Source organism: Onychomys torridus, chromosome 10 (genome assembly GCF_903995425.1).
Source record: "Onychomys torridus chromosome 10, mOncTor1.1, whole genome shotgun sequence".
In the NCBI taxonomy this organism is placed as follows: Eukaryota; Metazoa; Chordata; class Mammalia; order Rodentia; family Cricetidae; genus Onychomys; species Onychomys torridus.
The window spans coordinates 82,562,135-82,585,282 of record NC_050452.1 but is presented as its reverse complement, the minus strand read 5'-3'; the positions used below and the strand labels follow the sequence as shown (position 1 = coordinate 82,585,282).

The 23,148-nt window shown below is 42.7% G+C and overlaps 1 protein-coding gene across 1 annotated transcript in view; it reads left to right on the top strand.

Annotated features, from left to right (window-relative positions):
* Fras1 (Fraser extracellular matrix complex subunit 1) overlaps positions 1–23,148 on the top strand; it is a 417,436-nt gene that overhangs the window by 159,706 nt on the left and 234,582 nt on the right. Inside the window, exons 4-7 of the mRNA XM_036200993.1 lie at positions 4,701–4,793; positions 12,754–12,913; positions 15,432–15,565; positions 22,645–22,728. Of these exons, the coding sequence (XP_036056886.1) occupies positions 4,701–4,793; positions 12,754–12,913; positions 15,432–15,565; positions 22,645–22,728 (471 nt within the window). The remainder of the gene's footprint in view (positions 1–4,700; positions 4,794–12,753; positions 12,914–15,431; positions 15,566–22,644; positions 22,729–23,148) is intronic.

Below are 23,148 nucleotides of genomic sequence, written 5' to 3'. Positions count from 1 at the left end.
GGAAAGGAAGAAGATTTTGCTTTGCCTTCTTAGTTTTTGATAGTTTCAGGATCAAGTCAGAAGTGGGTGGAAATGGCTCAGGCTGCAGAGAGAAGCTGAAGTTATGTGGTTAGATGTGAAGAGACCAAAGAGCTGTAATCAATGAGTTAGAAAGGATGCCTCTAGAGAAGAACAGAGTGGGATCCAGAGCGTGGAACTGGAGTGAGTAGAAGTAGAAAAACAATCCTGTTTTCTAGGAATAGAAAGGAAGAGCCATGGGTGGGTATAGTACAGTACAGTTAAGTGTGAGGGTATGAAGGGGGTAAGGTAATATTGTAGTTCAGTGATGACCACCTGACAGGAATCACTCAAAGGAGAAAAAACTTATTTGTGGTCACTGTTCGAGTGGTGTCAGTCTGTCATAGTATAGGGCTATAGAGCAGCTTGGCTCATGGGAGCCAAGAAGAAAAGAGAGAGAATCTGCTTCCACTTATATGAGTTTTGCCCTTTCTTCCTCCTATCCTATATCCAGGGTCCTAGCTTATAGGATAGTGTCACCTGTGGGGAACCTGCCCCCACTTTACTCTGGGTACTCTTGAGGAGAGAGGGATAAGAAAATGTCAGGTGGAAAGAGAGACCTAGTTGACTACAGGAAAGACAGAAACACAGGATAGCTTCAGGAGGACCTGGGTCAATACCCAGTAGCCCAGAACTTTATTCAAAAGGGCTTTTTATAACAGTGCCAAGGAGCGAGACAAGAGGTCTCCGTCTTGCTAGATACAGCCAAGTGCAGACCCTTCCAAACACCTGTTAACCATGCCCATGATCAAGTCATCCCCTTATGCAGCCCTGCTGGGTCAAACTCAGATTCTCTGACCCTGAGTAATTTGGGCCTCCACAGTCACCAACTCTCAGGGAGAGGCTGCTAAACCTATCCTCTGTGGCAATGAACTCGGGGCCAGTACTTTATTAATTTCCTAAGTGCTTCTCAATGCAAGCAAGTGGGCAGCGACTACCAGCTGCCACAAAGTGTATGAGAGTAGAGAATGTTAGGGAAAGAGAGTGACCGAGGTCAGGTAAAACATTAGTGGTGGTGCTGAGGACCTGCAGGAGCACATAACTACCAACCAGTGGGAGTTCCAACTTGTATAGTAATATTGTTCTCCTGGCAGTTCAAGCCACTCCTATAAAAGAAGAAGAGGCACAATACATCTTGGGCTAGGACTTGGCTGTGCTAATGAAATAAAACAGCAAAGACATGGGAAGTGGCAGGTGTTGGGGAAAACGGGGCCAACTTGACACTGAATGTATGCCAAGAAAAGATGTGCTCTCTTTGTAGGAAAGATGAGTGGGAGAGAAGATGAGGGCTACTGAATCCTGGGAACCTTGAATGCAGAGCTGAAGGTTTCCGGTCTGCAGCAGGTTAGAGGGTGGGAAGATGTCAAGTTTGACCATGGCCCTGAGGCCCTCGGGAGAAGTAGAGAGAAGGATTTCTTGAACTGAGGTGATTGTGAAGGTATAAGGGTAGAGTGTGGGTCTTGCTACCTTCACATTGAAGTTGTTCAGCATGGTGCTTAGACACCGAGGCGGACTATAGATGCCAAGGCTTCTGTGAGTGAGCATGAGAGGATGGTCAGCAAAGGTGGTTAGCTGGTGAAATTGTAACAGTTAAACTATGTAAACACAATTAATATGTGTAACTGTTATTGCCGTGTACATATAGTCTACATGTTTGGTGTGATAAACTCTCTTTTATCCATTGTTTTCATTTGTCAATAATGGTCTGAAAATATTAACTGGAAAATTCCAGACATGAATAATCCACATATGCTAAATTGTGTGACATGGGTTCAGTAAGATGACTCATCAGGTAAAGACACTTGCTGTTTTGGCTGTCAATCCAAACTGGATCCCTGGGACTTATAGGGTGGAAGGAGAAAGCCAGTACTTAAAATTTGTTTTCTGACCTCCATATGCATATCTTGGTATACATGCATCCATCCAGATACCCCACATAATTAGACAAACAAATATAATAAAAACTTAATAAGAATTGTGTGAAATTATGCACAAAAATCTTTTACTAATTTTCGTAGGGTACTATTGCTGTGAAAAGATACCATGACCACAGAAACTCTTATAAAGGAAAACATTTAATTGAGTTGCTCGCTTAGAGTTCAGAGGTTTATCATCATCATGGTGGGAAACAAGGCAGCATGCAGGCAGACATGGTACTGGAGCTGAGAGTCCTTACATCTTGATCCAAAGGCAACAGGAAGTAGTCTGTGTCACTGGGCAGTATCTTGAGCCTATCTGGGATCTTAAAGCCCACCTCCACAGTGACACACTTCCTCCAACAAGACCACACCTTCTAATAGTGCCACTCCCTTTGGGGGGCACTTTCTTTCAAACCACCATACTAGTAGTACACTCCATCCTGTCCAGTTGTCCCTTGATCCAACACATCCAGGCTGTGTATGCTTCTTTCCCACTGGTCATTTAGTGGCTGTTTTGATATGACAGAATTGCACTCAATTAACTCTTATTTTACTTCATGTTTTCCTCAAAGGATAAGAATAGAGATGGTGACAGTTCTTATATACTAAAGAGAAACCCTAAAGTGCTTCCCTTAAATGAACTGGTAAAGTTGTCAATTTATTATGAAAAGAAATGAGTGTTGAGACTACCAAGATCTGTAATACATTCTACAATTACATAACTTTTATTATAGCATGTTATTATAAATGTTTTGAGGATTGTATTATTAGCTAACTATTATTGTTAATCTTACTGTTTTTAGTTTACAAATTAAATTTTACTGTAGGTATTTCTGAATGGGGGAAAAAGCATAATACATGTAAGGCTTGATATGTCTGCAGTTCGGGCACGTATTGGGGGCCCTAGGACACATTGCCCGTGGAAATGAGAGTACTGAGTATGTCTTAGCTATAATTATTAAGTTGTCCTCATTGTTATCATTAGTTGATTCTTCCAGAACCTAAACAAATCATTTTGCTGGCTCCTCTGCAGTCTCCATTGATAGGTCTTGTTCATGTGCTCTTCAGTGCTATAGCATAAAGCTTGGAGGGACAGCAGGCTGGTGTGCTTAGTGTGTGCTGCAGTCATTCCAAGTCACGTGAACAGGTGGCAAGAATCCCCGTGTCTCCATCTCCAGCTACTTGTATGCAGCAGTCTTGCATGAGCACTTAGCTCATGTCTAATGTTCCTCCGCAGGCATTCAAACTAAGAACCACCCTCTTCCTCCTCAACTGCCACTCACAAATAAATAATACTACATTTTGAAATGCTTTTTTGAAGGCTAAATCTGAAAGTTTGTTTGTTCTCAAGAATGTGGAAAACTAATTTGGGGGCATGATAGACCCTTGGAATGGTCTGTTCCATCTGCATTTCTCTTTGTTGTTAAAAACCAATTGGATTATCTCATTTCCTGTCTCTATGAAATGCTTAGTGGAAATTATGCTAATGTGGTTTCCATTGCTATCTTGTCAGAGATTAAAGTATAGCTTCCTTTTTGGGTTCAGAAGACACCCTTCTGAACCATTGTTAATATTGCATAGCATGGGGAGTTTCATATAATCTCACATACATTTTGTTCTTTATCAATCAATAAGGGTAGTTTGATGATTGCTGTTATTGATAAATTTCTGTAGCAGATTTACAGTTGTAAATTATTCCTCATTTCTCACTTATTCTTTCAGATGTAGTTAGATGAATTGAGGAGTCTCTTGTTTTCATTCTGAGTAGATGCTTTGTAGATCTTCCTCCTGTAGGTGGACATGTCTTCCTGCTAATGCACATCTTCAGACACTGTGGTCAGATCACTTATTGCCCATTTTTCCACATCTCTGAACTATGGGAAAGACCTAATAGGTAGATCATTAGATCCTAAAGAGAACATCTTTGTTCTCCTTGTGTGTCCACTTCTTTTTGCCTGTGTTTGTGTGGTACTGGGGATGGAACTTAGAACCGCACATGTACTGCAGGTGAACACCCACAGAGCTGTATCCTTAGCCTCTAACTTTAAGCAGATTATTCATGGTAGCAGATGCATTATTAGTTGACATCAGAGACAAATCCTGAGGTATCTTCTTTTTTATAATATCATGAGCTGCAATTATAGAAGCCTCAAGAACAGTTCTTTATTGGCACCCAGGAATCTTAATCAACTTTCCTTGGTGCATCATGCAGTGCCCCCACCACAGTACTACTTCCTGTCAAAACTTTGTCCTTCAACCTCTGTACCTCTTTTCTGCTTCCAGAAGTGAGCCAAAATTTTTAGACACTCAATTCCATATTCCCTGCTCCTGCATTAGACCTTGTTCTTTCAGCTCCTTAGCAGTTTCCTACTCCAGAATCTTTTGTTCTCTTCCAACAGAAGCTAACAATACTTAGCAAAATAAGCCTCTTTCTCACTCCATCCGCTTTGCTTGTGTGAAGTATTTCTAGCGGAAATAATTCACCACTCCATTACATTTGCATGTGAAAAGGCCCAGAGGATTGTTATTTTTTTGCTCCAAAGAAATTACTTTCCAAAAAAGCACCTCTTGACAGAGAATCCTTTGTGTTGGTGTATTTACTTTACCTTGTCTGTCATTGTTAACTGTGGAAACTCAGGAGGTTTAGGGAATCTCAGATACTTGGGTCTGATGAACTAGCATTTGCTGTTGCAATTTCATACTGAGCTGCTTTCAAATACCCAGGGAGAAGTGCTGCAGACTGCCCCCAACCAGTGCTGCCCGAAGTGTGTACAGAGGAGTCCTGGCTCTTGCCACCACAAGGGAAAGATCCATGAGGTAAGTGTTCTGTGTTCTAAGGCTCAAGGTTCACTTATGGGTCATTAACAGAAGAAAGCTGAATGTTAAATCTGGCTTGCTAACAGGTGGACTTTTCACTTTTTTCTTTGTGTAGTCTGACTACAGAACCAGATATAGGAGGCTCATTTGGCTTTCTGTGGGTGCTGAGGTTCTTTTTTGTTTTGTTTTGAACAAGATGAAAAGTGTCCTATTTATCCCATAAGCTCTAGATAAATATTTGTACATTGAGTTTGTGTCTGCATAAAGAGCAGGCTGAGAATGTTGATGTTGAAGAGCTTGCAGTGTTGAATAATAACAGTACCATCCTCCTTTTGTATATTACATATGGATTTTCATTTGATAATTGTCCATAACCCTGAGCTGGTGAACAGGGCAGATGTGACTACTGCCATGTTAAAGTTGAAGAAAATTAAGTTGCAAATAGCTTGAACCATTTGTCAGTGTCATGTTACTTATTAGTAAATGACATATTCTAGGTGTGAATTTGGTCTTTTGACTTATAGTTCAGGGATGGTTCCCTTAAGATACAGTTTTTCTTTCTTTCTTTCTTTTTTTTTTTTTCTCCAGATCTGAGGACTGAACCCAGGGCCTTGCGCTTGCTAGGCAAGCACTCTACCACTGAGCTAAATGCCCAACCCCTAAAAAAAAAAAAAAAAAGATACAGTTTTTCAGTCTCAGGACCATCAACCTTTGAGGCTTTGTTTTGGGGTCATCCTAGGGACTATAGAGAATCCAGTGCCTTCCCTGACTTCTCCTCACTAGATGTGATGAGCAACCCTCAGTCATGACAACTAGGGAAGTCTAGAGGCATGGCCAAACTTCCCTTAGACTATTACCTTTCCCTCTCAGACTACTACCCTTCCCTCTCCTTCATCAAGAGCCAGAGTCCTGAGAGTCGGTCCCTTTCCTCCTCAGATCGTTTTTCCTAGATCCTACAGGCTTAATTGTAGATACTAAATACTAATTTAAATACAACATTGTGAGATTTACAGTAGAAATTATGAAGATAGTTCCTTTCTCTTCTTGCTAAGGCTCACCCTGTTGTACCAGGTAAAGTTGAGCACAGTGAAGAGGGAGAGGCTCTTTGCTTTAATGCTCACCTTCCACCTGATACAATATGTTCCTAGAGTTAGCATCTCTGCCTATTCAGGAGAGAGCATGGGTTAGCAGGATTTGATAAACTCACTCTCGGGTGCTGTTCAGTATATGTACCTAAAACTCAGTGAGTACAATGCTCATGTCCCCATGGGCTAGATCATCTTACTCAGCCCACTGTCTCCTAGTAACAGTAGGAAACCTCTCTTTCCGGTCTACACAATGTTTTGTTGAAAGACTCCCAAGCAGGACCTGCACTGGGAATGTCATGATCCCACCTGTCAATATGTGCTGCCTGAGCCAGTTTGTTATGTAAGGTGGTGAGGCCTTGAACTGCCACATATGATCCCTGTGAAGTAGAGGTGTTCCAGGGCTGGCTGGTGATGGAATTAACGCCAGTTCATCATAATGAGTGTTGTTCAAGTTGACTGAAATCTGTGCTGGATGTTTGACATGCAGGAGAACCAAAATACAATTAGGATCTGGGCTGGGAGAGAGAAAACTGGACACATCCAAAATACTTGATAGCAGAGATAGGTACTTAGAGATTTTAAAAAAGATTTAACAGCACCCTTGCAAGGGTTACCCTTGCAATTCAGCATGGAATCATTCGATGGACACCATCTGTTTACTTGTGTTACATTTGTACACATTATGATCTTGTAATCTTTGCATTGTCTGAGAACAGTAACAATAGCTTAAATATCTTCATAGTTATCTTTGCCTTTTAAACTAACCTAGAACTTGGCACTGACCCTTCTTCAAAATAGGTACTCAGTAAGATCAAAGAGTGAAAAACCCAGGCCATTATTCAATCCTTTCTCCATCCTCTTCAGCATCCTCATTCCAGCATTATGGTGTCATGGGTGGCTGGGCATTTCTACAGCACAGATCTGTTGTGGGGTAGTTATAAATCCCCTATGCCTCTTAATTTTGCCCTTCCCTCTGCCTCCCTTGCAGCTCACTCCTGCTGCAATAATGCTAAAAGCTCTAGATAGATAGGAACATGCCCATGCGTGGCTTCCTATGTGTGCTTTCAAAATTCTTCCCCTCGGGAAATACTATCATTATATTTCTAGTACTTGATGTAACTGCAGAAAGGGTGAATTTTGAGAACTGTGGCTTTGTGGGGAAATCTTTCATGTTCTACTTCTTCAAACAGACTGGAGAGTGATGCTTTTTAAAGTCACATTTTTGTCACAAATTACAATGAGTATGGTCTTTGTTGTCCCATCCTTGCCTCTCCTCCCCACACTCCATACTGATTTTCCTGAGCAGGTTAACATACTCATCTGAGGTTTTCTGGGTCTGGCTTTGTCACCCACACTGCTGGGATTTTCCCTGGCTTTCAATTCCCCACCCCCTCCTCTCTATCTTCCCTTTTAGTCTATTTAGGAAGCCATTTTTAGAGTGCTTTCACCTACCCCTGAACAGCAGTAAGCCTCTCTTTGGCTGCTGGGTTACATTACATAGAGCTGGTTATAGCTTTGGTTCCTGGCAGCTGTAAATTAGCCTGTTGTTTTAGGACTGTGCTGTGGTGTTCCAAAGTAGACGCTCGGACCTGGGGGAGAGATTTAGTAGAGGCTTTAGGGTCCCCTGAGTGTGACACAAGGGGAAGCTGAAGTACTCCTGTTCCCAGTGACTGTGGCTAAGGCTCAGGAAAGTTAACAGAAGGCTGAGTTCAGGGCTCTGTGACAGGTACCCCTTGAGTGCAAGGCTAACCCTCAAAACCAGACGCCTCTGTCTGCAGAGGAGTCAACATCATATACAACTCTGAATTTAGCAAGCCACCCCAAGCCTGAAGACTTTTCCTTGAGTGAGGAAAACCTTGGAGCCTTTTGGCTGCCTCCAGGTTGTGGAGGAGTGCTGTGTGGTGCGTTACAGCCAGGACTGGGGAACACAGTTTTATGTAACTTCCCTGATAGGGTCCCTATACATTCTCTTTGGATCAATCCTGCCAACCTTGCCAACCAATCAGGGCATAAGGCTCAAATGTATTTTTCTGAAGAGGTGCTTGAATGATTATGTTCCCCATGTAGTTGGCTCATAAAGAGGAGGGGAAGGCACAATTTGTTCCTTTTTCTCTTCTATTTCTATTTAATCCCAACACACGATAGCATAAGTCTAAGAAAAAAGTGCATGGGGATTCACCACAGACAGAAAGTGGCAGGAGGCAGTGACTCCTGTGAATCCCACTGGGTAAAAAGGGGTAAGGAGCCTGGATGCTTACATTCCTTTCCATGAGGGCAAAGGAGAGCTGAATTATGCATGTGAGAGAAGAAATGAATATTAAATTCAGCTTTGTTCTACTCAAAGTAGAGGGTATAATTATATAATACACTGAACACTCTGAGATATTTAGTATTCTGAATTTATAACATTATGAAAGGAACAAATTATGGGAAGAAAAAATATTTTTTGTTCTGTCAGCGAGCCAGGCAGATACTTTATGACCATATCTGTTCTTTGGGCTTCTGTCAACACTAACTCACAGAAGAATATATTCAAGATGGTGTCTGTAGGGCTGGCTTTTTCCAAGTGTCAAAAATCCCATGTTTTCAGAGGGTATTAATGAGGTCGAGATGGCACAGCAAAAGTTGGTTCTTGTGGGAGCCTTGCTTGATGCATCTGTTACTCCTTGATTTTATAGAGCTCCCCTTGCTGCCAGAGTGTTTATTAAAAATAATGCATTTGTAAATGGGTGTGGAGAAGCCTGCGAAATTATTTATATAGATATAAATAACATTTGGCATGTGCTGGACCCCTTGATCTCTAGGTTGAATGCTTTGCATACATTATCAGTCCTCACACGCTCAGGGGAAGGACAAGACACTCGTTCAGGGATAGAGGCAGAGACAGAGATGGAGGAGGACATGTTTGCCTCGTCCTCCCTGGAGATGAGGGAGTAAGTCTCTTCCCTTGCCCTGTGCACTCTGGATCGTCCACAGGAGCCAGCTGCATGGCTTTGACTTGAGACAATGGCTTCTCCCTCCTGAATGGTCTTTGGTATTCCTGTAATTCTCAAGTTTTTGTGAAGGGAGAAGCTCCTGCTTCATGTCTTGTCTCCTGAATGAGATGATAGATTCACATGATCACAGAACCCAAAGGTACTGAAGAGATTTACCAACACAGCAGCCCTTTCATTGTACAAATGAGAAACCTTGGTGATTGACAGGCTGTTATTACAGTTAATTTTTGTGGTCTGTGTCTGAAAGGTGGTATGATTATAGATGTTTTAGAAACAACTCAGTGAACTCTTTTTTTTGTAGTAACAAAAAGCAGGGTCTTGTTTTGGTGCACTGAAATGTCTAGACAGTTGGAAATATGACCTTTTGTCTATGGCCATATGATGACCCTGAGTGTGCCCAAGCTCATCTAATGACAGAAAGAAAGCAAGGCCAGACTTGGTTAGTAGTGGCATGGGAGCAATAGCTTGCTTTTAATGAAATGGAGTTGCTTGCTCCAAGTTGTTTTACATATCCTTCAATTGGACTTAGAGTAGATGATTCCTTAGATATTTTAAATAGTAATTAGCTTTGTTATGACCAAAGTTACAGTATTCTATTGGAAAATAGAAAAACACGCAAGCAAAAATAAAATCTCTAAGTTACTCCAGTGTTCTGAAACCAGTGTTTTCAGTCTCTGGACTGTTGTTTCGTGGTGCTGGAAGAGGAGATGGCAGATGAGGCAGGTAGCAGCTATGTAGGTAGGAGGGTAGATAGATAATACATAGATGTGTTTTCACACAGGTGGGAACCATGTGGAATGCCCGTTTTATGCCCTGCCTTTTAGATGGGAAAGCTATGAGCAGTTTCCCATCGTACTCTTGGAGAACGTTGTTCTCTGTTAGTGGCCGTTTGGGTAGCTTTTCAGTTTTCACTTTCACTATAGAAAGCAAGGTGGAATCCTTAAACTTTTTTTTTTTTTTTTGATAACTTTTTAAAAGTTAAATTATTGGGAAAAAATCTTTAAAAAACCAAACAAAACAATACCAACCAAACAACCAAACAAAAACAGACAAGATAAACAAACAAAAGCAAAAGAAATCCATGAACTCATAGTAGAAAGGGTGGGGGAGGGCTAAACGGCTTCTTTCGTTTTTAGAATGTTTAAATGCTTAGCTCTCAAGGAAACTTTGACTATATCCAGATGTTGACTGTGGCAATTTGATGTGCATATACACTGTGAAATGATGTCACAGCCAAGTTAATTAGGATAGCCATCACCACCCGTGCTACACATCAGATCCTGGAATCCTCTTCCCTCACAAGTGAAAGGGTGCGTCATTTACGCAGTATTTACAATTACTGCTGTGGATGCTATCAACTGCTGCTATTTCCAACAAGAGCCCCTTCTGCTTGTCCACATGAGTCCTAGCTTCCTTTCCAATGTGGTGGCTTCTGAACCTCTCTAAGCTGCTCATGAAGGACACACCGTTGCATCATCTCATTCTTACAGACAAGGAAGCAAGATTGACATAACTCCACTCCTAAGAGAAAAGGGCTACTGGGGGACCTAAAAGTGTGCAGGGTACTGCTGGAAATGCTTGGCTTAAGCCGTAGTGTGTGTGTGTGTGTGTGTGTGTGTGTGTGTGTGTGTGTGTGTGTGTGTGTATGTATGTATGTATGTATGTATGTATGTATGTACGTACGTATGTAACTGCCCTCTTGCATTCCTTGGAAGTCTGTCTGGAGGAGAGCGTAGTGTGATAGTAACCTGAGTCCCAGATCCCTGGATTACAATGGCTCCCTGATACTGTGGTTGTTGTAGTCATAACCCAGTGTTTTCCTAATTCTGTAACATTAGACTTGGCTTGCTTGCAGAATGAAGGAGTACTGACTTGTTTGGGTAAGATAAGGCTCCTTTGTGTCAGGATGGAAAACTATCTTGGATGCCAGTGTGAAAAAGCAAAAGAATTGCTTTTACAAATTCTAGGTGTAATCCCTAGGTTGTTTCGTTGACAGAATGCCTAGAATGTGTGATGCTTTGACAAAAATCCATGTATGCTGTGTGTTGAAGCATACCCATCACAGACAGCTTTAAAAGGGGCAAATTGGAACAGGTTCCAATATTTAGGAAACTATTAATCAAACTAAGTTTACTATGTGTCCTCGGAAGTGAACCATTGGTCCATCCTGCAATGGAGAGTGGATGCTGGGGCAGCTGTTTTCCCAATCAGGCAGCACAGACATCGGTGTTGACAAGCTGGCTCATTTGGCATCACATCTGAGAATGAATAATTTAGATACTCTGGGTACCGGCTAAATTCTATAACTGCTCAAAATCTAGACAATGTGATATAGCCCAGCATAACGTAGCTTAGAAAAATTTTGTATATGCAGATGGATACTGTAGTTGGAGAGCTTCTCTCCAGGTTCCACCAAGCCTCAGCACTTCCCACAACCCACGTATAAAATAATAATACAGACACTTATATTATTTAAACTGCTTGGCCATTAGCTCAGGCCTACCATTGTCTAGCTCTTACTCTTATATTTAGCCCATTTCTGTTAGTCTATACTTTGCCACATGGCTTGTGGCTTACCGGTGTCTTTACATGTTGCTTCTCATGGCAGCGGCTGGCAGTGTCTCCTCCCAGCCTTCCTGTTCCCAGCCTCCTCCTCTTCCTTGTCCCGCCTACCCTATCCTTCCTGCTTGGCTACTAGCCAATCAACACTTTATACAGAGTGATAGCCACAGCAGGATACCCTCACTGGGATAAATCTTTTGCTCTATAGTTTGTGGGGAAATTGCATAGAATAGGAGCCTCCTTTTGGCCCCTCTACATACTTCCTAGGAACTTGAGATCAGTGTGTGTGTATGTGTCAGTATGTAGAGAAAGAGAAAGAAGAGAGAGAATGTAAATGTGAATATGAATGAGATTATGTGGACTAATCGGGATTGAAAGCCAAAGAAGGAAGCAGATTAGAATGAGGTCTATTGAAAGTAATGGAATTTGGGGGCCAGGAATGTAGCTCAGTAGTAGCTGAATGTGTGCCTAGCATTTGAAAGACCAGTTCCGTCTTCAGCACCTCCCAAGTTAAAGAACATCTTGATGGACAGGGTGTGGTGGCACATATCCATGTCCTTTGCTTCTTGGGAGACTGAGGCTAGATGACTTACCCCAACGAGTTTAGGCCAACATAAATAGCATTGTGAGAATTTGTCTCAAAATAGATGATAGAGCTATCATGAACCCCTCCACCCTAAATATGTCTGTATACATTTTACTTTTGGGATTCATAATTTCTTCAAATGATGGGTGTGATGGTATTAACTGTCAACTTGACAATCTAGAATTAGCTAAGAGGCAGGTATCTGCGCATGTCTGTAGATTTTCACCTTGATTGCACTAATGGAGGTAGGAAGACTCACCTGGATGGGATTCTGCACCACATAGGAGAATGGCCGAGCAGAGGCCTGCATTCATCTCCGTGCTCCCTGATGATGCAGTTGATGTGACCGAGTGGTTCAAAGTCCTGCCATTGTAGTTCCTTGTTGCGAACCTGAACCTTGACCTGAACCAGAATAAGCCCTCACTTCCTCAAGTCGCTTTGGTCAGATTATTTTATCGCAGCAACAGGACAAGGAACTAAGACAACGGGATTGGAGTTGTCCCTTTTTTTTCTTTTTTTTTTCCATCTTTCTGAAAATCTCACATACAAACACCTTGGAGGGGAGAGAAAGAAAACTCATCTTTAAATTAGTCTCCGGTAGAGAACCCTGCAACATCTAGTCAACCTTGCCAGTTCAGTTCTTTCCCGTGCTGTACAAGGTTTATGTCTGTCTGGTTGGCAGAAGTCTGGGATCTGCAGCTAACCTTCTTTTTCCACTTGACTTACAGCACGGCACAGAATGGGCCTCGGGCCCATGCACCGTGTGCTCTTGCGCTCACGGAGAGGTGAGATGCTCGCACCAACCATGCTCCCCGTTATCCTGTGGACCAAAGGAGCGGGAATTCCTCGCTGAAGGAGGCTGCTGCCCCATCTGTGTGGGAGCAGGGAGTGAGTATGCGCTTGGTGGGCAGGGACTCTCTCTGCCTTCGAGGGTACAGATGACACCTCCACTCTTGTCTTTCTTGTTCAGTGTGGCTCAAAGATTCTGAACTCCCTTCCTGTTTGAGCCAAGGCGGTGTGGCCTTGAACTTGTTAGTGAGCGATGCCCTGAGATCTGGATTGGCCCAGATCTTTCGGCTGCATTGCAAATGTGGAATTCTGCTGGTCTCTTATTTATGTATTTTACCTTGGCCAGCTGCATCCCTTATGCTTTCTTCCTCTGAGAGAGAAAGGAAACCGTCCTTTGATTGGACTTCATGAGGCCCAGGTCACCTCTTCTCCCTTGATAGACAGAAGAACCAGACCTCTTCTCCATGTGGTATTGCTGCTGCTGATTGTGTCAGCTGGGCTGGGATGCAATATCTTTAAGACGAGCACAAAGTGGGGGAGGGGCCCCCTTCATTTGTGGTTTGACCTCCCAGACAGATTACCCCTGCTATAAACTAAGGCACCCTGCTTTCCCTCAGCAAGCCAGGAACCTGCTTCCAGACCTGTCCATCGAACCCAGGCTTTCTCTGGGTATCCTTCTCATTACATTTTAGAGGTGCATGCCCTGTTGTGCTTTCATAGCTGTTTGTGTGGACTTTATCATAAGTAGGTATTATCATCAGTCCATCAGGCTCTCTGCTGAGCCGTAATGACTAGAAAGCGTCTTCTGTTCAGTGTTGGTTGAAAGTCATGCTTGTTTCCTTTCCTTCCCCTTTCTATCCCTCCCCCACTTCCGGTTTCTTTCCAGTCCCTAGTTAGTCTATCTCCGCAGGCCCTTGTTATAGGGAGCCATACCAGAGATTTAAAAGTATTCCCAGGAACTCATGGAAGGAGAATGTTTGCCTTGTGCACTTCAGAACTCCCCCATCAGCTGATATGAGCAGTGTCAGCTGCTTTGAACAAAATAACCCTGAATGTGAAAATACATGAGCAGCTGAGTGGGGTAGCACGGGAATGTGCCGCCTCAGTTTCTGGGGTTCACTCTTACATCATAAGAGCATTTTTCGTTGGTTCTCTGGGAGAAAGACCTATTAAAGGCATTTTGCCTCAAGAGACTGGAGCATCATTTCGGAGCAGCTGCCTGATGGGTGAGAATGCAACATTTCCTGTTTGGAGAGGAAAGGAGGCCCTTTCTTTTCCTCTGTGGTCTCTCTGTATGTGAAAATTGCGTGGTTTCTATCTGCTCCGGTGATCTGTGAGCACTACAAGGGTGAATAGAGACTTGATGCTCCTCCACTCCCAGGCACCCTGGACCTCCCCTGGGACATGGTGCACAGAACATATGAACAAATACACCCTTTCGGAACCAAGTCTCCTGACTAGGTGAAAGGGCTGGTGTAGTTAGAATTTTCTTTGGGCTGCTAACCAGTTCCCAAATAAAGACAGGGAGACTTATTATTAGTTATGAATGTTCACTTTAGCTTAGGATTGTTCCTGTAGCTCTTTTTAACTTAATTTAACCTGTTTCTATTCATATACATTTTGCCCTGGGGCTTTTTACTTTTCTTTCATTCTGTCTGCTCTACTTTCCTGCTTCCTCTGTGTCTGGCCACCTGGCATCTCCCTGGCATCTCCCTGCCGGAGTCTAAATTCCTCCTCTTACTTACTCTCCCTGCCTGGAAGCCCACCTATACCTCCTCCCTCATTATTAACCCTTCAGCTTTTTATTAGACCAATCAGGTGCCTTAGGCAGGCAAGGTGAAACAGCAACACATCTTTACATAGTTAAACAAATATTCCACAACAGACTGGGGAGCAGGCAGCTGAGAGCTGGGAAGCAAGCAGATGAGACCATGCATAAACTGAGGCTCCATACCCCCCAGATTTCACTAACTGTATAGATTCTGAGATGGCAAAGTAGCAATTACAGAGCATGAAACCCAAGAATGTCCCTCCTCCTCACCACCCTTTTTCAGGACATTTGATCACACTGTGAACCCCAAGATTACATTATTTACTGGAAAAACATATTTCTAGTTGTGGTGTGGTACAGTCCCCCACCCACACACACCTTTAATCCAAGAGCTTTCTGCTTGAATATTGTAAACAGCATTTAATAAAGTCAGCCATAAGTCAAGAGAGAGAGCAAACAACCAGTTGACCAGAAGTGAACATAGGGTTACTAAGAAAAAGCCATAGAGAGTAAGAGAGAGTCAGGAGGATGGATAGAGAGGTGCACAGGAAGTAGAAGGGAGGGACAGAGTTGGGGAGTTTGGTTTGAGACAGTATAGGAGAAGGAGGCTTCTGGGACATCAGCAGAGGAGGAGCGGCAACTGGGTGCTTTTTCTGCCTCTCTGAGCTAGCAGGCTTTCACCCCCGCATCTGGCTCCCGGGTCTTTATTGATAAAATCAAATGACTGCTGTTTTGTCATAAACACCACTACCCATGCAGTAGCCCTGGGCCCAGTCCACACATGCAGTCCGCTCTGAGACAAGCATCTGAAATACTCACCCTAACCCTACACCTTTGATCTTCCAGAACCCTGTTCCTATGATGGACACGTGTATCAGGATGGAGAGGAGTGGCGACTGAGCCACTGTGCCAAGTGTGTGTGCAGAAATGGGCTCACCCAGTGCTTCACGGCACACTGTCAACCTCTGTTTTGTAACCAGGTGAGGAGGGACTCTCCGAGTGGACCTTTCCTGGGAGCTAACTGCTGAAGAGTTTGAAGGGTTTTTTTGTTTGTTTGTTTTTGAGGTACTGATAGGCACCCACTCCAGGAAGCAGTAGATCCCAGAAACCAGGGCTATTTCATTTTCCTTATGCTTTTGAAGACAACCTCAAGGATGATTTTTTTCCCCTCGTAGAATCTACAGATAGGTCTAATTACCAGCCATTTAGGCAAATTGTTACATAATGAAATTGAGCCTTAGGGCTACACGTAAGGAATCCTCTAGCTTGAAATGCAGATGTTCCAAAAAAAAAAAAGTCAGGCTGAACATCTGGAAAGCTGGATAAAAAGATGGGGTTTCTTACTTTTCTCCCATGTATAGGTGTAGTTTACTTTTTAAAGACATAGACGTGTCTTTGAACATGATTATCCAAATGTACACAATTTAATTCTTATAGGATAATGATTCAAGTTCCCCAAGTGTTTTCCCAGATGGAGTTCAAAATAGTGGGATCATCTTCATTTAAAGCTGATCCAATTTTCAAAACATTGGGCTGTTCACACAAATCGAGAGGAGAGACTCCATTGTAAATATGTGCGGTATAGGCAGTATTTTGTAGTTTTCTCCTCTTCCTGACGCTCCTGAGGATGCGCCGTGAAAGTTGACAGATAACTGTGAGAAGAGTTTCCTCCAGTGGAAAAATACTTCATTTTTTGATCCACGGAAAAGCTGGAAACCGAGATTTAGTTGCTACAGAGTAGCACTTTGTGTCAAATAAAACAAAATCAATAACGTGGCATATTGTGACAACTGGACAATGTTTTTAAAGACAGACGAAAGGCAATTAGACATGAAATGCTAAATGCCAAATCAAGGGAAATGTATCTCATTGAAAGACTGAATTCTGTTATCCACACGATGTCAGCTTCTGTGTTCCTGCCTCAGCTTTTCCTTCATCAACAAGTCTTGTCTTAGCTTCAGGTCTCAAGTGAGTGCCTGGGTAGAACTGCATGGGACCTCGCTCACTGCTCTCCTGTCCGGCAGGGCTGTCACAGTGGTCAGGGATGTTAACCCGTATAGTAGTTTATTCTTCCTGTGTAGTGAGGGCAGTTTGGCAGTTTGCTACCCTTACAATAAAGGGGAGGGGGAGAAATGGAGGCCTGTTGAGAATCTTCTGCTTTAAATTGTAAAATAACCACACACTCCTTATCAGAGCCAGATACTGGAATAATTGAAGTACTATTTCTTATGTTGAAAGGAGTGAGTATATACTCTTTCTTCGTTCATATTATTCACTGTTCACTCATTGTTTACACCAATGTATGTAATCAATGTGAAACGGACTAATTGATATATAAGTGATCTCATTCACTTGTGTTCTTGTCATTTTTGCCATCTATCTATCTATCTGTCTGTCTATCTATCTATCCATCCATCATCTATCTATCTATCTATCTATCTATCATCTATCTATCTATCTATCTATCTATCCATCCATTGTCTATCTATCAATCTATCTATCCATCCATCCATCTATCATCTATCTATCTATCTATCTATCTATCTATAATCTATCCATCATCTATCTATCTAGATATCTCACAGATCACTTAGAACCACTTATTGGTTTACACTCTCCGTGAAATATTAACTACTGCGGTGACATAGTGGAGTCCCATAGATGGAACACCCAATCCCCCCAGTGCCCTCACAGCTGCTGATGCCACCACCATCGACTACAACTCCACCACTTTCCAGGGGTTTAATCTGTGCCAGTTCTTCACTTCAAGGGCATTGTAGTTCTTACAACTGCCCCATGAAATAGGAGCAATTTCCACCCTCTTGACTTTGTATCCAAGGAAACAGAGGCCTGGGGAAGGAGGTAACTTATCCTAGGTACAGCAGCCAGCACTTGCCTCAAGTAGTTCTGTAGCGCTGCCCCAAAAGGTCACTCCTGACACATGTTTAGTATAAGGATCCCGGTAGCGAAAGCTGCTAACATAATCAAGTGTGATTGGGGTATCTTATGCATTTGTTCATTAAATGTAAGACAAAAAAAAAAAATGCAAGTTTGTCACCAGAAACACATTTTCCAAAGCTGAGCTCTGGGACATTCTAACCTGTTTTAAGGATTTCCACGACTTACGAGGTTCACTTGTTCATTTGTTTCCTTTTGTTTTAATTGTAACAGGAGCTTTTTCACTAATTAAGGAAAGCTTGGGAAGAGCAGAAAGCAGAACAAAAATAATCCCTGACGCTGGCATTATATTTCTTTGGCTATTTATCCCAGTCCCGATAGACAATCGAGATTCTTGCTTATTTGGACGCTTATCATCACAATCTAAAAATTGGTGATTATCCATAGCAAAAGGAGAAGCTGCTGTTCTTTGTGATCAAATGAGGAGTTATTCCCTTGATAAAATAATGAATTCAAATGGAATTACCACCTTCACCTTCTGCCCAGATACCCTGTCAACTGAACCACGACCCTGTCACCTTCAACATCACTCACTGAAATGATCTTTGCAGTCTGATGAGGCTTGTTCCCGCTGATAGTTAGTTAGCTAATGTGCTGCAGAGGATCTATCTATGCCAGGGCCTCCGTCACTGAGCCACATCCTCAGTCCACTAGCAGGGATGATTTTGAATACCACAGATTTCTCACACTATTGATTAATCTAAGCCATTTGAACTTTATCTTTGGATATTTTTTCAAGAGAGATTATTTGTATGTCCTCTGAGATTTCACATACTTGAGAAGTATTTTCTTGCTTATGATATATATAAAAGTTAATGTGGTGCCTGCACTTAGAGGCCTGCAGACCCATTTCCACTGAATTTTTGGTCCCAGCATTACCAAGAAGCTGAAGACCTGTCTTTCCCCTGCTTTGGCTCTTGTTACAAGGCAAACTACCCTTTCCCTGTGCTCAGCCTTTATTCAAAGTGCCGGTAATCACCTTCTGGTCTCATGTTTGGGACTCGGTATGAGAAGGGTTTTGGGGAGGCATCAGTAACCCTTCTCCCCTTCTCCAAGGACCAAGACTTTTTTTTAGTTCTCTTGTAAGGTGCCTCACTTCTGTTCTGTAATTTACAGCTGGTATTGCCATGATGTATTCTTGTACGATGTTTTTAAACCCTTATAATTCAAAAATTCAAACATCTCCCAGGACATTTCTGGGTGAAATACTGTTTGAAAAACCCATTCCCCATGTATGCGTGCTGTCTGCCAAAGTTACAAGGCACTGGGCAACTGAACACTAGGGAGACAGATTCATGATCATACCAAGTGGAGTTCTCTGAGGACGTATAGACAGAATGCATCTTGGATGTTAGCAAGATGGGTGGATTCCTACATGCTGAGGCCGGAGGAGCTTGTGAACCTAAATGTGTGTGGGCCATACCAGAATGTGTGTAGCCTTTCTCACAACCTAGCAGTGTATCAAACATCAGTGGTCAGCATACATGCTTGGCAGTTTGGAGGTGCTCTCTGATGGGGTTTGAGATGCATGCCAGGTTCACCTGGGGAACAGGCTGGTGGGAATAACCAGTAGGCTATGACTTGTCAGTCTGAAACGCTCCACCTAGCTTGCCTTATATCTTGCCTTCCATATAGAGCCCATTTCTTACTGTGTTCCAGTGTCTTGAATTTTTTTCCCAGTTTGGTTTTAGGGAAGCACTTCCGTTCTGATTTTTATTTCTCTAGAAATATCTGGGACTCTTCTGTCACTCCACTCCTTATCAGTCATTTTCCCATTTGTCATTTGGTCTCTTTCTTCGGCTTGGAGGAGAGCTGCTTACAGTCACTGTTTCCAGAACTGAAGATGCCGAGATGGGAGAAGGGCATAAGCAAAGACCTTGTTTGCTGTCTCATTACTCTTTTGAGATTACACTGTCTGTCTTCATTGAGATTACACTGTCTGTCTGTCTTCATTGAGATTACACTGTCTGTCTTTATTGAGATTACACTGTCTGTCTTCTGACACAGCACCCCACCATCCGCTCTTCATCAGACCTACCGTAAGAGGCTGGCCTAGTTCAGTCATAGAGGTCATTCTTAGTATACACAAAGCCCTAGGCTCAATTCCCAGCACAAGGAAAAAATTAATGGAAGACAAGACACAAAGAGGAAAGAGACACGATAGAAGTTGTTTCTTTGGGTCTTTACCTCTTTATGAATACTCCTGAGTCATTAGCACTTACTACATTTTCATGGTTCTCCCTTGATCGTCTTAGAGAGTGCTTAGCTCCTAATAAACAGCTTTGGGGGCAAAGTGAATAGAAGATAGTTCCTTTTCTTCTCATTCACTCTTTGGAGTTTTTTCTCCACATCCTTTTTTCATTCTTGATCAAGAGAAATCTGTCCTTATTCCCTGCCTGAATGCCACACTGATAGTGGCCTTTCTTCCACCCTGTCCCATGGATGTGTGGCCAGGTGCTCAGGGCTGGAATCTGCTTTCACTTGCTGTACCTGTGCCATGTTGAGATAAGATCTTCCCATTTCCGCTGCCTGGTCCACTCACCTCTGAACACAAGAAACAAAGCATCACCTCCGGTGTGCACTGCCGTCCCAAGGACCTTTTCCGTTTCTTTGATGTTTACCCACCCAGGATCTTAATCACTTCCTGTGATCCCTGAACACTCCTCCCTATTTTGTTATGTTGTTGATATTATGGACTCAGCCTAGATGTAGAAAGAAAGATGTGAAAGGCTTGGAGTCCAGGCTGCCCTCTGCCTGCCTCCCTTAGCAGTCTGTGAGAATGAAGCCCTGATCCTGAAAGGCCGAGCTTGGGAGCGGGTGATGACTCTCCTTTGTACTTCTACTTACACAGCGAGAGAAGGCCACACCGTGGCTTATAGTCAGTGGACTTCCTGGCAACAATGGGAAGATGACTGTCAGTTCTTCTCTGTTTGTGGTGGCATCTCTTTGATACCCTCCAAAGGACTACGATAGAAGGGTGTTTCGTCAAGTCTCTCAGACGTGATGCACTGTAGACTTCATTAGCATAAGAGTCTTTTTTAAGGGCAACCATAATTCAGTCGAGCCTTCCTGGTAACTCTGCTTTCCCATGTATGATCACATTCACTATATTTTATAGTACTGCATCTTTGCAATGGAGTATATAATAATATGGAGGATATCATATTATCCAGGGCACACATCCTTCTGCAAAGGGCAAGATTGAGTAGTTTCAGCTTTGTGTGCAGTACAGTTAAAGTAACTACTCAGCTCTGCTGTTGTAGCTTAAAGATGATAGAAACTATATAAGTATGTGGGTGTGTGATGATAATCCAATAAACCTTGAGTTATAAAAATAAGTGGTAAGATGGATGTGATTCACAGTCTGTAGTTTACTTGTCCAAGTTGGACCATGTATTTGAAAAGAGTATCTGAAAGCCAGAAAAGTATAAATGGTAAAGTCTTTGTATGGTTATGTTTATCACATGTTGGTTAAGAAAGACTGGCAGAGGGGCTGGGGAGATGGCTTAGTGGTTAGGGCAATTGCTACTTTTGCAAAGGACTTAAGTTTGGTTCTTAGTACCGATGTTGCTCCTGCTCCAGAGGATGCTTAGCTCAATTCTGGCCTCTGTGGTTATATAACCACACACACATGTAGATATACACCTGAACAATAAATATTTAAAGAAGACAACACTGAGTCTGCCTGTTCAGGACAGAGCATGAGTAAGGCTCAGTTCATTCCTTTACTGCAGGGAAGTTACTGAATTGTGTGACTGAATATATGCTGCTACTTTACTTAACCAAAATTCCCTTGAAGAACTCTGAAGTCAAGACATGCTCAGTTTTCTCATTGCCTATCCGGTTTTCACACATCCTCCTGGACATCAATGGTCATAATTCTTTACATATTGAATAATAAGTAACAGCAGCTGTTTTCTTTGTGGAGAATTCCAGTGGTTTAAGCATTCGCAACCAACCCGTCAGGTAGTGATGCAGAAACTTGAATGGCAATGTGTGACCGTGCTAAATGATTATGGAGGTGAATTACTGGAACTTCGGATGAGAAGCTGACATCATAGCCCTTGTCCCTTTTCTCCCAGGTATTCTGTTCTTTTGTTCTTCCAGAAGGTGTAGCACATCACTATGGCAGTAAAGTCTTTTCTGCTATCTCTTTCTCATAAGACAAAGTGAAGGGACTGTTCTGGAAGGTTCTGTCTTTTGCATAGTCTCTATCACTTCTTAGTCATGACACTTAGTTTGTTTTCATCCTTTTTCCCTTTTAATCGCTCCTCCTGATATTGAAGAAGGCTGTGGGGGTGGTGGGAAGCTGACTCTGTGTCGGTTAGGAGGATGCTGTTGCTGTGACAACAGGGATGAGTACCTGACTTTTCTGGGACAGTGGTTGTAGTAGTAGAGATGGGGATGAAGAGAAAGGGCCATTGGGGATCGCTGTCACACTTCTCTACACTGTCTAGTCTTAGATTTTTAAAGGATGATTGACTCTTGCTGTGTTAAGGACATCCCCAACACATCTATATAAACATAAGGATTCATCCCTAATGCATCTATATAAAAATATGGATTAATATCAAGATGCAGAAGAATAGTGAAACATCTGATCAAGGAAGGGGATACCTTTGCCTTCAAGTTTAGATGTGAGTCAGGAGAGGTACATATATTCTTAAGTGTTAATATTGTTGGGGCTCTGAAGTGTTACTTCAACCATTTATGAGCGCCATATCTCCTTCCAAAGTTACACAAGTTCTCTATTGGTGATGTTCTCACTTAAGGCAAGCATAAGACCATCTACCTCATAGAGTCATGTCCAGGACTTTGGATATGCCTGTTGAAGAGAAATACTGTTTCATTTTTATAGTTATTTGTGCTTTGGTGGTTGTTAGTAAGAGATAGGACATGCACACACTCCCCAAGGTTCAGACTGACTTTGAAAAGGCTGATGCTTTCCAGAGCCTGGCAGACAAATGACGGCGTAATGATAGGAACTCCTGTTACACGTGCTGGTGGCACGTGGCCGCGATGGCTGTGGAGCAGGTTTTCCTGCTGATGTGGATTTCACTAACACTTTCTTTGGATGGTTTGTCCCTCTTTGGATGTCAAGGATGAAACTGTCGTTCGAGTCCCTGGAAAATGCTGTCCTCAGTGCTCGGCGCGATCCTGTTCTGTGGCTGGCCAAGTGTACGAGGTAACCTCTGTGTGCCCCATGTGGGTGTTTTGACATACATTCTCACACTTCTGTCCCATGCCCTCCAACCACAGAGCCTCCCAACCCTCCTTTCTGACTCGTTGCCAGGATTAGTAACTCAGTACATAAATGGTTTTTATGAAAATGGTCTTTATGAAGAAATTAAGCTGAAAAGGATTATAAATATGAAAGAATGTGCTGGCAAGCGGAATCCAGTTCATGAACCTTGGGAAAACCTACTGTTCACATGCATGCTAAAGAGAAGACAGTTCATGCTGAGTTTCAAGGCTCTGGAGATGTTTGTCTCTTTGGTTGGATTTTATGCATATGATATCCAGTGACACCTCTGCCCCTACACTAGGATGGCAGAAGAGACAGCTCAGTTCATTTGGAGATTGAAGGTGCAGGAAACAGCTTCTA